Source organism: Sphaeramia orbicularis, chromosome 3, assembly GCF_902148855.1.
Source record: "Sphaeramia orbicularis chromosome 3, fSphaOr1.1, whole genome shotgun sequence".
Taxonomy (NCBI): Eukaryota; Metazoa; Chordata; class Actinopteri; order Kurtiformes; family Apogonidae; genus Sphaeramia; species Sphaeramia orbicularis.
Window position 1 is genome coordinate 30,813,463 of NC_043959.1, and position 13,934 is coordinate 30,827,396.

Here is a 13,934-nt window from a genome sequence, read left to right on the forward strand (position 1 = left end):
TATTTATATATATATATATATATATATATATATATACATATATATATATATATATATAGAGAGAGAGAGAGAGAGAGAGAGAGAGAGAGAGAGAGAGATTGATAGATAAACTGATCCTGTTGATAGCTCTCAGGATTTACCTTATTAGTGTTAGCTACTGAAATAACGTCACAGCCTGAAAGAAAAATCTATTTAATTAAGGAAACATAAATATTATCATTATTATCAATAAGTGTGGGTGTTGATTGTTCTTTGCTATTTCCAAGAGGGAAGCTGTCAGTCAGTACAAGAGTATGTTTGGCTGCGAATGTAATGCAAACAGCATATAGTCCTTGATTATGTGTGTGTGTGTGTGTGTGTGTGTGTGTGTGTGTGCATGCACTCTGCTTAGAACAGAAGGAGGAAATTGTTTTTTTTCCCCTGTTCACGTGGATGTATGAAATGTAAACAGAAACACCACATACTGTATTATATGACAGTTTATTCTTCTTGAACTAAAATAAGTTTCACACCCGTGTTCCAAATTAAAAGCTTGAGTTCTGCTTGTTTGGATAATAATAGTTAAAACTGTTGGTGTCGCAGTCAGGACACTGAAAATAATGTGGCATCAGTGAAACCATCTCCCTGCCTGGGACCAGAAAATGTTTTAGTTTTTTCAAATATACAACACATCCAAAACTATTTTATGTGCTACAGTCAAATTAACAATCTCCACTTAATTTAGCATCTACTAGAAAGCAAAAACACAAATAATAAATTTTTTAATATACTTGTATATAAATTCAAGGATTACAGTGTTGAATTTTTACGTATAGAGATGCTGCATGTACTTTACAGTCATTTTTCTCCTCAGCAAGTGCAAGTGCATTTGATTAACAGTGATGATGAAAGATGTGAGGGTGATTAGAAGTCTGTAACAACTTTGCACTGTAACAGTAAAAACAGCAAAGCTTTATTCGACGAACGCAACTAGAAACTTTTTCACCTGCAGCTGAAGCTAATGAGCACTTACAATGAGGTGTCATTAATAATTTATGTACTGCATGCAGTGTTTTCTCTACTTGTCAGTACTCATTTGTAGCTCTGTTGGTGGTTCCATTTTTAACATATCATAAATAACCTTCTAAATTAAAATTTAAGAATCAATTTGTTTTAAGCTACAAAATGAATGGAATAAAGTGCTTCGAAAATTAATGTGCTGCTTTTTTCGGTTATGCTATTTTAGCCAATAACCAATTTTTTTTTGTTTGTTTGTTTTTTTTAATTTTTTTTAAGATATGTGAAGAATTAGGGTGCCAATGTGTAGCTTTTATGTAAAGTATAGAGGGAAAGTGAGGTGTGAAATGCACTTCTGTTTTGATTTGCTTCCATTTTTTTATTTATTTTTTCACATCCTGAGTTTGCTTTTCTGAGTTAACACGTGCTGTGACAGATCACAGTCTAATAAGCCATACCCACAATAGTAGTTGTTAGCATGTTTGTCACATTAAATATAACTTACACCTTTCCTGTGTTGAAATTGAGATGCTAGAAGTGCTGATGATTTCAGTGTTAACGAGTATCTACGGACCTTCTACACCACTTAAAACACAAATAAAAGAAAAAATTGCCTTCTACAGTATATATCGTATGTTTTTTGTGAAACACATAATGGCTTTAGTAACATATTAAATTTCATTGCAGCCATTTTGGATGTTGGTGAGATGTTTCAGTAGTGAGGAAAATTAATGAATTATTTGCTCATTTGTATTAACTTTATTTGCACATTCTCATTTTCGTGTTAACAGTGTCTATATGTTGAAATTCTTGACACTGTGGAATTTAAATCAACATTTAATTAACGTTCTTTTTATTGCTTGCAATGTTTTTTTTCTGTGTAAAATAGGTCTGTCTTGCAAATGAGACTGTGTCTGAATTAGATTAACCTTTATAAATAAAAAAATAATAATGAAAACAGAAATGGAAATCAAAGAACGAAAAGAAAGTATGGAGTTTTTAGTACTTTAACAATGTTTGCATGCACAAAAGAAAGAAATGGTGAAGAAAATACTCACAAAATAAACTTTTATTCAGCTTTAAGATAAAAGATAAGGTCTACATGCTATGGTGTGGCCAAGGACAAACTGATGCACCAATGTTTTTCGGAGAATATAACTCTATTTATGTTCACGAACAAGAAAAAGCAAACCTGAGAACTTGCATTTTTCAGACCTTAAATGTTTCTACAGTACAGAGGAATAAACTTTTAGAAAAACAACATAACACTGCACAGCACACAGTCAGAAAATGTACCACATATTGCTATGCATCTTATTTTCTTATTTTGATGAAACCAATATTTGTAGAACAACAGTGATTTAGTAACAAAATGACTTTTTTAAAAAATGTTTTTAGCTGTCTCACCTTGAAGCAAAGAAGTTGCTGTTGTGACGGTTTCTGGCACACCGTCCTTGCTGTAAATGGACTGGAGGAACTCTGGGACACAGTCGTTTTCATCCACAATAACCACTCGTACCTTAGAGAAAGAAATTGTGAAGGGAGAGGCAGGAGATTGAAAGAAAGAAAGAAGGAGGAGGGACACAAGAGCAAATGACATTGAACACTTAATCAGACACCATTTTCAATGCAGCACCGTTAAATGCTATACAGGTGGAAAAGAAAAAAATATTAACATCTTATAATTATTTCATCAGTTTTCAGCATAATTTAACTTACTTTAAGGACTTTTCGGATGAGATAAACAGTAAAAATCAAAGCAGCTGAAGTGCAGAAATGAGTCAAAGGGCTACTAATGATGATATTCTAAACTGGATCCACCATTTTCTTTGAAGTAATTTAAAGCCGTTAATAGTCTCTTTTATGAAACACACAGATGTTTATCCTTCCAGAGTCAGCAGAGATGGCACACATGTTTTAAAGGCTGCACACTGACTGGCTAACTCTTAATGAAAAAAAAAAAAAAAAAAAAAATCTGCGCCGTGCTCCTTCAACAGCAATACAACAATCACAGGCACACATCAACCTGAAAGTCTGTGTCCAAAATGACACACTTTGTTTTGCAACATGCTCCGGCACTCAAAGAACACAATAAGCATATTCAGTCAAATTCATACACTGTTTGATTCATAGTAAACTTAATTTGTGCTTTATGCCTTTGGATAATAGGTGCCCAAGAAGCCAAGCAAGCACATCGGAGCATGAATTGTACTCTTTTCTCCAGGGAGGAGAATACAAGTGCAGAGTGCAGCAACTTCACCTTTTACACATTAATGAGACACCCCATTGTAAAAATGCAAAAACGAAAGATTTCTTCATTCATTTTAGTTTCGTCCATGTCTGTCTGCACTCATAAGAACCAAACCTTGATTATGGTACAGTTATAGTGTTCTTTCTTGACAAAAAAACAACAAACAAACATCAAAATTTGTTTCCCAGAAATTCTACGATACACGGAAACCTTTAACGCACATAGAGAAGTTGGATGTCACCCATACTGATGTTTTGTCAGACTGGCCCTTCATTATAGAGAACTTTGGACTCATAGGGACCACTTTTGCTCTATTTGCATGTATAATTTTAAAAGATGTATCCCTCTTCTCTTTTACAATGTATATAATATATGTGGTTGTATGAAGAATTGAAGCCAATCTGCTAAATGTTACAGTGACAGTGTGTAAAGTTTCACTTTCGTTTCACGCCAGCGTTAGTTAGTTTTATGCAAAATGTGAACTGACAGAACTGTGATTTGATTTTTATTGTTTGTTCAAAACTACCTTTCAGGGAAAAGTGCAATACTAATGTTTAAAATACATTTAGTAATATTTTATTTACTATTTGATTTATATCAGCAGAATTATATTATTCCTGTTTTTCTACATTTTATTGTCTCCAAAAATTGGGGGAAAAATGTTCAAAAATTCATAAACGCATTAAAGACATTTTGAGGGGTTTTCTTTCCTCCCGTACCGAACCAAAAAAAACGAACCGTGGCTTTCAAAACCGAAAACGTACCAAACCCAAAATTTTGTGTAACGTTACAGGCCTAATACATACCAAAAAAAAAAAAAAAAACTTGTTTCCATGTTTTCCAAATGCTCTGTACGTCTTGCAGGGCATATCCACCACTGGCATATTCTCTGCACCTATTGCCATGTAAGCAACATCTATATATTGTCCTTGGGAGGGAAAGCTGATCATATGACCGTGAACATGCACGGTCAATATCCAAGAAGAGAAGAGTGGGGTTCAGAAAAGGACAGTATACAGGAAGGAATTGCATCATCATACGAGACTGCGCTACAAATCTTCCTTTCACATGGAGAGAGAACCGGAAGCCAACAATTCGTCAAATGATGACATCCAGGGTCATGGCAGGCCTCAAAAGCCCTCTCTCTTCAGGTGGAACTAGTCTTTCACTCAGTGTGTCAGGACATACAATGAGGTGTCCTGAATTGTATGGGCTGATACTTGGCATGTGGCAAAGGACACTGCTATTGTACACTAGCAGCCCTCTGGATCTGGTAACATAACACTGGCCTTCAGCCTTAAGTCAAGGTTAAAGACTCACCTGTTCACTGCTGCCTTTGACTAAAAGGCTTTTGACTTTTTAAACTTTATATTCTCTTTGAAACTCTGCACTGCAACTCTTACTTTAATATGTGTGTTTTTATCTTTATTTTATTCTGTTTTATTTTTTTGGATTTTATGTGTTGTTTTATTACTCGCTGTTTTTAATCACCTTTTACATGTTTCTTTTATAATGTTTTAAATGTGTTTCTTTTTGTTTCTTTTATTTCAATGTCCTGTGTGAAGCACCTTGAATTGCCTTGTTGCTGAAATGTGCTATACAAATAAACTTGCCTTGCCTTCAGATGTTACTCCCAAATGTCCTCACTTTAGGGAAGTGAATTGAAACAGGCTTCCACTTAAAGACGCCGAAGCCTTCAAGTCCAAGTCAAATTACTAATTATATGTGAAGTGAAGCTACATTTTCAATCCACCACGTGGAGCCACAGCATAGAATAGAGGAATCACATCCAAGTTGCAGCTTACAGAATCTCATCAGTGTTTGGTAATTACCACTGTCAATCACATATTTAACCCTCCTACGTGCCGGAAAACACCTGTGATTAGACAAAGTCTGCACGTCACAGGGTAAATTTTCTACAGCCGACAGCAGAGGCACAGACTAGGTGAAGTCTTGCATCCTCTCAGAATTACAACAAACTGAAAGTTAACTAATAATAAGTGAATTTCTGCCCAGTAACACTAAACATCTATCCACCACTGCAGCTTCAAATGAATATACGATGTAGCCCTTCACCTTCAGGCTTCATTGTTTTAAGAAAAAAACACATTCATTAAAGAAATTATTCCCATTGCATGAAGATGTGTGATATGACAAGGCGTTACAATAACAAGTCTTCACCTGCAAATACTGGAGTTTTCCCTTCTTCACAGTGTCAGAGCTTCTTTGAAATGGAACTCAAGGACTTGATGATTAGTACTCAAACTTACAAGGCTGGTATTTCTGAATCCTGATCTGCAGTTACTGCTGTCTTTGTTTCACGCACTCTGATCACACTGTTTGCGCAAACTGTATCTACAATGGCAACCTCCTCTTAAGCACATGTCTGATGTTTCATGTGCGACCAATGAGTGGATGTTTGTAGATTCTATTAAGTAAATACAAAGAATATGTAAAACTGTCATTATGACAGTAACATGAATGGGATGGATGAAACAACTGCATTAATGTAAAAATGGTTTGTTCTGCCAACAAGACAATACAGTGAAGCTAAAATAAGCATCAGCATTGTCATATTAGCAGTGTACAGGATGCAATTTGTTGCAGGGGATGGGTTTTTACATCCCCACTTCTGCTCAATGAATTTCATCCTCGGGGGGGGGGGGCACAACCAACCAACTGAAATAACGGACAGTTTGTGACTGAGTTTTCTTACACCTATATCCTACAATACTGGCACTAACGTTCACCTGAACCAAACTGTCGGCAGTCTCAGAATTTGTGAACGTCCCCATGCACTGGGGCACCGTAAATTGGGGGGTGGGGGGGTAAAACGTGACAAATTCATGGGGCCCAGTATTTGTGTGTCCAGTGGATACACATTAGAAGTTTTGAAAACTCTGTGTAAGATCCACTACATAATAGAGGAATAGAACCCAGGTTGGATGTTGAAAGTACGTAAAGTTTCACTTTCGTTTCACGCAACCATTAGTTACGTTAGTTATGGACTGCACCCCCAAGTATATAACTGCAGCCCCCCCGCTCCGACAAAAAATAAAAAAAAAATAAAAAAAATAAAAAACATCCCCCCCTCTGTGTTTTTTGACAAATCACACCCTGGCAGTGTATACAGCTCTTCTACTTTGTCCACCTTATATAGTACAGGTGTGAATTTCCTATTCTCATTCTGAAAAGGTCTGCCAGTAGATGCTACAGTGCTCTGGCCAAGAAAGGGCTGGACCTTTTACCCATGCTCTTTAACAGAGAGGACATGATTGATGGCATGGTCAAAAATTGTGGTCTGAATGTCCCGAATGAAACTTGAGCTCCATTTCTCCTCTTCTTCTTCTCCTCTTTCACATATGCAAACTCCTTTTCCTCTGTCCCTCTGCAAAGGCCTATTCCTCTCCTGATGCTCCATTCACTTCTTTAATCCATGCTTGCAGAGACAGAGATGGCATCTTTTATAGGTGAATATAGACTTCTTATTCATTGAAGAGTCGTGAAAATCAGTTTCATACAGATACATTACATAGTTATTCAACTAATGTCTCTAAATTGTGAATAGATACAGAATCAGATTAACTTTAATTAATCTCTAGAGGAACTTCACATGTCCTTCAGCTCAACAAAAAAGCGTATTGAAAAATAAAGCATGGAATTAAAAGAAGTATGCAGTATCAGTGTGAATCTTTCTGCCACAGCTTTTCCACCAGTTTGTCTAAAAGTCTTGCATCCTTTTGTTTGTTGGTGCCTCCCCAGTAGAAATACACACTTGCTATCAGTCATTCATTATCTGAACCTGCTTTATCCTCACTAGGGTCACGGGGGTCGCTTGGAGCCTATCCCAGCTACTTACAAGCGAAGGCGGGGTACACCCTGGATATTTCGCCAGTTTATCACAGGGCTGAACATATAGAGACAAACAATCACTCTCACATTCACACCTATGGGCAATCTAGATTAACCCAGTGGTTCTTAACCTGGGTTCGATCGAACCCTTGGGGTTCGGTGAGTCAGTCTCAGGGGTTCGGCGGAGGTCAAGACACACACTCGACTCATTAGTCGGGTGTGTGTGTCGGGCTAGGTCCGTGTATGTAAACAAACGGCTTCGGAGACTCTTTCTCTGATTGACATCCAATATATGCGGTGTATTGTTGTTGCTTATAGCACTACAACACATCCAGAAGTGTTTATAATCTCTTCCACTCGTCTGACGATAAATTATTTGAGTATTTTCCACATCGTTGTTATGACTTTTGCTACTTCCTGTTAACCACAGAGGCAGCCATGTGTAGCATTTGTTTACATTTTTCGGTCACCGCACTGGTCAGTTACAATCATGTGACGACCGACGCACCGTCGCGGATGGAGAAAGAGAGTGGCACCTGCCAAGGGGAAGCCACGCATTTCTGAACTGGTCTCTCAAAGGCAACAGCGGAAGTCACACTGACTTGCAGTAAATATTCATTATTATTGTAGCCTGATGGAAATTAGGTGATGGGTGTGTGTTAAAATGTTGAAAATGATAAATAGCATAAATACAATAAGTTCATTATTGGAATACATAAGGTTAAAAATTAAAACCATTTCAGTGTGGTAGTATTAAAAAAGGTCATGTCTTTGTGAAAAGGTATGTAATTTGTTGTGAGTTCATGCACTGTATTGGTTTTGTTCTTTGAACACAGTGATGTTAATGCACGGTTCATTTTGTGCACCAATAAAACATATACCTGTGTCTTGAATTTGAAAAAAATCATATTTTATTTTTTAATAAAGAAGGGTTTGGTGAACGCGCATATGAAACTGGTGGGGTTCAGTACCTCCAACAAGGTTAAGAACCACTGGATTAACCAATTAACCTATGAGTGCATGTCTTTGAATGGTGGGAGAAAGCCGTAGTACCCAGAGAGACAGACACACACAGACACGGGGAGAACATGCAAACTCCACACAGAAAGGTCCCACCCCCTACTGGTGTTGGAATTGAACCCAGGACCTTCTTGCTGTGAGGCACTAGTGCTATCCACTGCACTGCTGTGTCGCCCCACTTGCTATCATTCACTGGGAAAACATGTGTAGAGCATCTTAATGCAGACATCGAACCTGACCCTCCGGAGGAAAAAATAGCCAAGGTCAGACCTCAGTACTCCCCTTCCTGTCCACTCCCAACACATGCCACCATGGCAACAAATCTTTCTAGATGTGACAGGACTCTGAGTTGCAGAGTTGTACTTTAAGTCCACAATGGGAACAGTTCAGCAGTGTGACAAATTGTGGTCTTCCTGTCAGGTAGTCTGTGATCCAGGAAACAAAGGAGGGATCGACGCATATCCCTCAGAGCTCGTCTCTTGAGTATGGAGGGCTTGAGTGTGTTGAATACATTTGAAAAATCGAAGAACATAATCCTCATGTAACCACCAGACTCATCCAGATGAGAGTAGGCTCAGTGTAGCAGGTAGAGGACAGCGTCATCCACCTCACCCAGTGCACATTTGACATGTGGTCTCAGTAAGAGCAGAAAGAGCTGCTCCGGGGTCTTTATCATTTGAGATGCTAGAACCACCAGTCTGTAGTCATTTAGCTCAGCTGGACATCCTACTTTTGGTTCTGCTATAATGCAAGACATTTCCCACAGAGCTGGAACCCTGCCCGGCTGTAGACGTAGGTTGAAGCACTTCTGGAAAAAAGTTCACAGCGGGACAGCACGGTCCTTAAGGAGCTTTAAACACACGCCATCTGGGCCAGGTGGTTTTCCAGGATGCAGTTCCCGCATCAGCATTGTTAACCCTAGTATTGTGACAGATACTGGAGTGAGTCCAGCTGTAGTTGTTGTGGTGAGGATGAACACCTGTGGAGGAGATGGTTGAGGAGGCAGGTGCAATCCCAAACTGCAGGAACAGCTCTTAGCACTTCAAGATGCTGCTAAAGTGGAGAGTGAGAGTGAGTTATAATAGCTGAGGCTTTGTCAGACCTGTTGAAGAGCTGTTTGAGGGCACTGACCCTGTCCTCATCACCAACCTTAAACTACTATTCTTTTACTTGAAGCCATTAATGGGATTGAGTCTCATTTCCACACCTCCTTAATACTGTCTTATTGTGCTTCTTTGCCGGCTTCAGTCTCCTCTTCATAACATGCTGTACATGTTTTTGCTGTATGTGAACCTTTTTCTTTACCCATTTTAAATGCCTCTTTTAGTGAAATGGTTTTTTTTCTTTTGTTTGTTTAAATTAATCCACTGGAGCTTTGGGTCTTGCAATGACATCTGTATAAACTGTTCAAGAAAAGCATGTGAAAAATGTGTGAAACCAATGACAAAGTGTTGATACATTTGCAATTGAAGACTCGTGCTAAGAAGGTGATGATGAACTTCAAGCAGATCCCAGTTTCATTAGAAACGTATTATTAGAAATCAAGAAAAACTGTAAGTCACACTAAGGATGTGTTGTGATTTTTTTTTTTTTTTTTTTTAAATCTGGGATTATAATTTCCATAGCCATCTGAAAATGGTTTCTTTTGGTTCAGAGATGTTTTCTTCTCAGACCCAAATTAACCCACTACCCAACCAAAAGGAAATCAAATCCTAACCTCCTCCCAAGACATGCCCTGACCCTGATCCCTCTGCCTTATTTACTCCTCCTAACAGAGGTGGCTGCTGCAGAGTCGGCACTGTGATCCCTTCAGTAGGTCAGTGGAGAATGCAATCTTGTGCAGTTTTTCAGATGCCCTGAGCTAACAAATGAGAGTGTGCAAAAATGAATGTGGATGGTGTGAGCATGTAGGCGTGTATGTGCGTGAGACACAGTAGTGCTGTTCAGTTCATTAGGGACGTGAAGGCAAACACAGCATTTTCTACCAGATGTTGACTGCCTGCTGCATTCGGGAGAAATAAATACGGATATGGGTTGGCAGGCGAGCCCCTCTGACCCTCAGCCCTAATTCTTCTCCACCACATAAACACAGCCGAGCACACTGCCGAGTGTGTACTGTCTGATGAAAACACACCCAGTGGTGTGTAAATACCACTGGTATTAAGTCCTGGTAGGTAAAATGAAATTCTGTAATATCAGTTAATCCTTTTGCAAAGATCAGCTTCGATGCAATGGACAACAAAATAAAATCTGACCATGTCAACTCCCTGAGGTGATTTGTGCGCTTTTGCTAGTGACTGTCAATATGTGCTTGCCTGAGTGTGTGTTTATGTGTATGTGTGTGTGTGTGTGTGTGTGTGTGTGTGTGTTTGCCTGCCAGCGTGACAGAAAATGGCAAGGCTTCAGTTAGATATATGAATGTACAGTATGTGTGTAAGGCTCAGGGAAAGCAAGATTGAATGAGAAGAGAGGGGAAGTCAGCCGTTATAAAGCAAGATGAGCTCAAACACATGCACACAGGCACGTGCACGTACGCACACTAGGGGCAGCTGCAGGGAGGTCTCAGGCTGGTTAGGTAACTAATGGTGCCGATGAGCTATCACTCCTGGAGGGAGAAAGTTGGAAACTACCTGCAAATTAAAGTCATGCTCAGTGACTCCAGTCCGTACAAATACACCACCTCTGTTCAGTATTTTGGCACACAGTGACAGACTTCAGTAAAGCTGAAGGAAATCAAAAGCCAACAAAGACAACAACACACACTGAGCTTGTGCTGTTATTTGTGTCCTTTATTTTATTTGTTCATTTATGTTTTTGTCTTTTGATGCCACATGGTATGATATGAGGCTGAAAAAACTAACAGTAATGAGAGCGAGAACCTTAATAATAGGATGAGAGGACCAACAACTGTCTTCCTCTAAATAAAACAAGTAGTTGTGCGGTTCCTGAATTGAACTGGAATAACTGTAGATTTATTCAAACCATTCAGGCCTTCATGACATGGGTATAAACTGAGCACACAATCTGAAACTACATTTAATCCAACAAAAGAGATAAAATATAAACATCTTATTTTCTTATAGTCAGTGTCTGTCATGCATTAGTGCTGGCGGAATATTCATAATCTATGGAAAAAAACACTAACAAAAAAAAAACAAAACAACTGCAGCACTGCTTTAAGGGTTTAGCATATCCAAAAAATAATCTGTACTTCTGGATCTAAATGGAGCAATGCATTTAGTCCCAAGACACCATACAACTTAAGAATTAAAGGTAAATAAACCATATCCCACTGTACTGTAGAAAGGACCGTCCACACAACTGGTCAGATTTGTATTTCTTTTGAGCCTTACTACTGTTGTCTTACTGTCTTGCCTTCAGCAAAGGTATAAAAAATAGCCTCACATGTAGGAAAAGTTTGAGTCCAAAGGTCAAATTTACAAGAATATGCTAAATGTGAAAGTGGGAGGGCTGGACAAGTACAGCAATGTCAGAGCTGACAGGCTTCTGTTTTATAGAAAAGAAAAATCTGATTGAAAAGGTTTTCAAGCGGTTTATGTTCAAGTGCACCATAACCATTTTAAGTGTGTGCTGGAGGTCCAGATGTCTGCTGAGTATCTCCAACATTCTTTGTTTGGATCAGACTAGAAACACTTGTCAGGAATTGAGTTTCCAGGCACATGTAATACACAATATGGAAAACCACTGGGGAAGAAACATTACACTAAAAGCCCGGAGAAGCAAACTCATGTTCCTATATCTTTGTGCAGGACTCCTCTACCTAATGGAAATAAGACAGATAGCACCAATATCTGCAGACACGTTGGTAAAGACATGTAAGACTGCATGTTTCATTCAGGACTTCAGAGAGTTAAGCTTAAATCGCCCCTGAAAAAGTAACACCTAGTGCTCAAAAATAACAGTAACAACATATGCTTGAATTCTTTGTCCGTGCACTCCATTACACTACATCTATTCAGCTGTGGGTTCAGTGTTTTCTTTCCATGTGAATGCACCAACGGATTATGCTGAGTGTGGCATGTTTGTGACTCAGAAGGGAGTCACCATGGCACCACTTGCATACCCTCTATAGGTGACTGCCAGCATAAAGGCTTACCCAAAGGAAAGCAAATGTATTTTGTAAGATACTAAAAAAGAAATCGCTGCAACAAAGATCCAGTTTCAAATTGCTCGTCACCAGTGGTTTCAGAGAGGTATTTTTCTTGCTTTCTCAAAGCACCACTGTCATGCCAAACATAATGTAGAGTACATACTAGTATTTATCATAAAATAACATGTTACTGAAAATACACATTGCAGTTGTGCTCATAAGTTTACATACCCTGACAGAACACACATGGGACAGTCTTGGGTGTTCCAACATGACAATGACCCAAAACACAAGGCCAAGTCCACCTGTCATTGGCTACAGCAGGAAAAAGTGAAGGTGAAGGAGTGGCCATCTCAGTCTACTAACCTCAGTATCATTGAACCACTTTGGGAAGGTCTCAAACATGCAGTTCATGCAAGAAAACCCAAAATCTTAAAGGAACTGGAGGTGTTTTGCCAAGAAGAATGGGCAGCTTTACCATCTGAGAAAATAAAGTACCTCATCCACAACTACCACAAAAGACTTCAAGCTGTCATTGATGTTAAAGGAGCCAATACAGAGGATTAAGAACTAGGGTATGCAATAGGGCATTAACAGAAAAACCGGTTTGTCGATGCGTCGACGTCTGTGGCACAAGTCGATATTACTTTGGAGGAGTCGACTAGTCGTGTGTTCTTCTCTCTCTCCCTTCCATCACTCGACAGCGTCATTCAGCGCATGCCGATACTATCATCTTTCGACATGAAAACATGGAGCACAAGGTAGTGATGCGTGGATGAGTGGACCTGGGTCGGGTTGGTGTGGGTCCAAAAAATGTCATTTTATTTGCAGGGTGGGTCAAATAATTCCACAAAAACAGGTTGAAAAAAAAAAAAAAAAAAAAAAAAAAAAATGACCTGTGTGTCACTAGCACAAGGCCAAGACTGTATGAAGAAGATGACTCGAAGTAGGATAACTAAACTGATTGTGATCGAGAAAAACTCTGGTCTCAGTAATGTTCTGTGAACCACGCAAGCACAACCAACATTGAATAATAATGTGGACAGTCAGTGTGTTTGGATTATTCTGTTCATTTATTTCATTCAGACAATGCGCTCTTTTCTCTAACATGCTGTGTGTCTTGGCTGCTGCCATCTTAACCTTTTCCTACTTTATGTTGTTGAAATAAATTTAAAAGAAAATTCAAGGTATTATCCTATGTTTAGTTTTTGTTAAATATCTGAGAAGGATTGTCGATGCTTGTGTCTTGCAAGTTTTTTATTCTGCTCTAATGTACATTGTTAATGTTCCAGTGAACTTTAGTACAAGTTGCTCATTGTTGAACAGCTGTGCGTCTGTGTTGTTCCTCCGCTGTCAACGTGATGACGTCATCATATGAATAGAATAGAATAGAATAGAATAGAATGCCTTTGTTGTCATTATACATATGTACAACGAAATTGTAAGTGACAACTCTCTGGTGATGCGTAGTGCAAAAGTTTAAAGAAGAAAGGGAGTGTCTACTAGTCGACTGGACTTCAACTTAATTGACAAATAAGTCAATCTGACAAAATGTGAAGTCACTAATGCCCTAGTATGTAAACTTTTGATCAGGGTTATTTGGAAAGTTTCTGTTGTCAGTGTGATTTAAAAAGAGCAAACACATTTGTTTAATAATAAATGGCTTCACACAACCATTAGCCATGAGTGAAAGAAAAGTTTTTG

General features: G+C 38.7%; 1 protein-coding gene across 1 annotated transcript in view; it reads right to left on the minus strand.

The window, feature by feature from the left end:
* LOC115413880 (neural-cadherin) overlaps positions 1–13,934 on the minus strand; it is a 527,604-nt gene that overhangs the window by 365,483 nt on the left and 148,187 nt on the right. Inside the window, exon 5 of the mRNA XM_030127006.1 lies at positions 2,404–2,515. Within this exon, the coding sequence (XP_029982866.1) occupies positions 2,404–2,515 (112 nt within the window). The remainder of the gene's footprint in view (positions 1–2,403; positions 2,516–13,934) is intronic.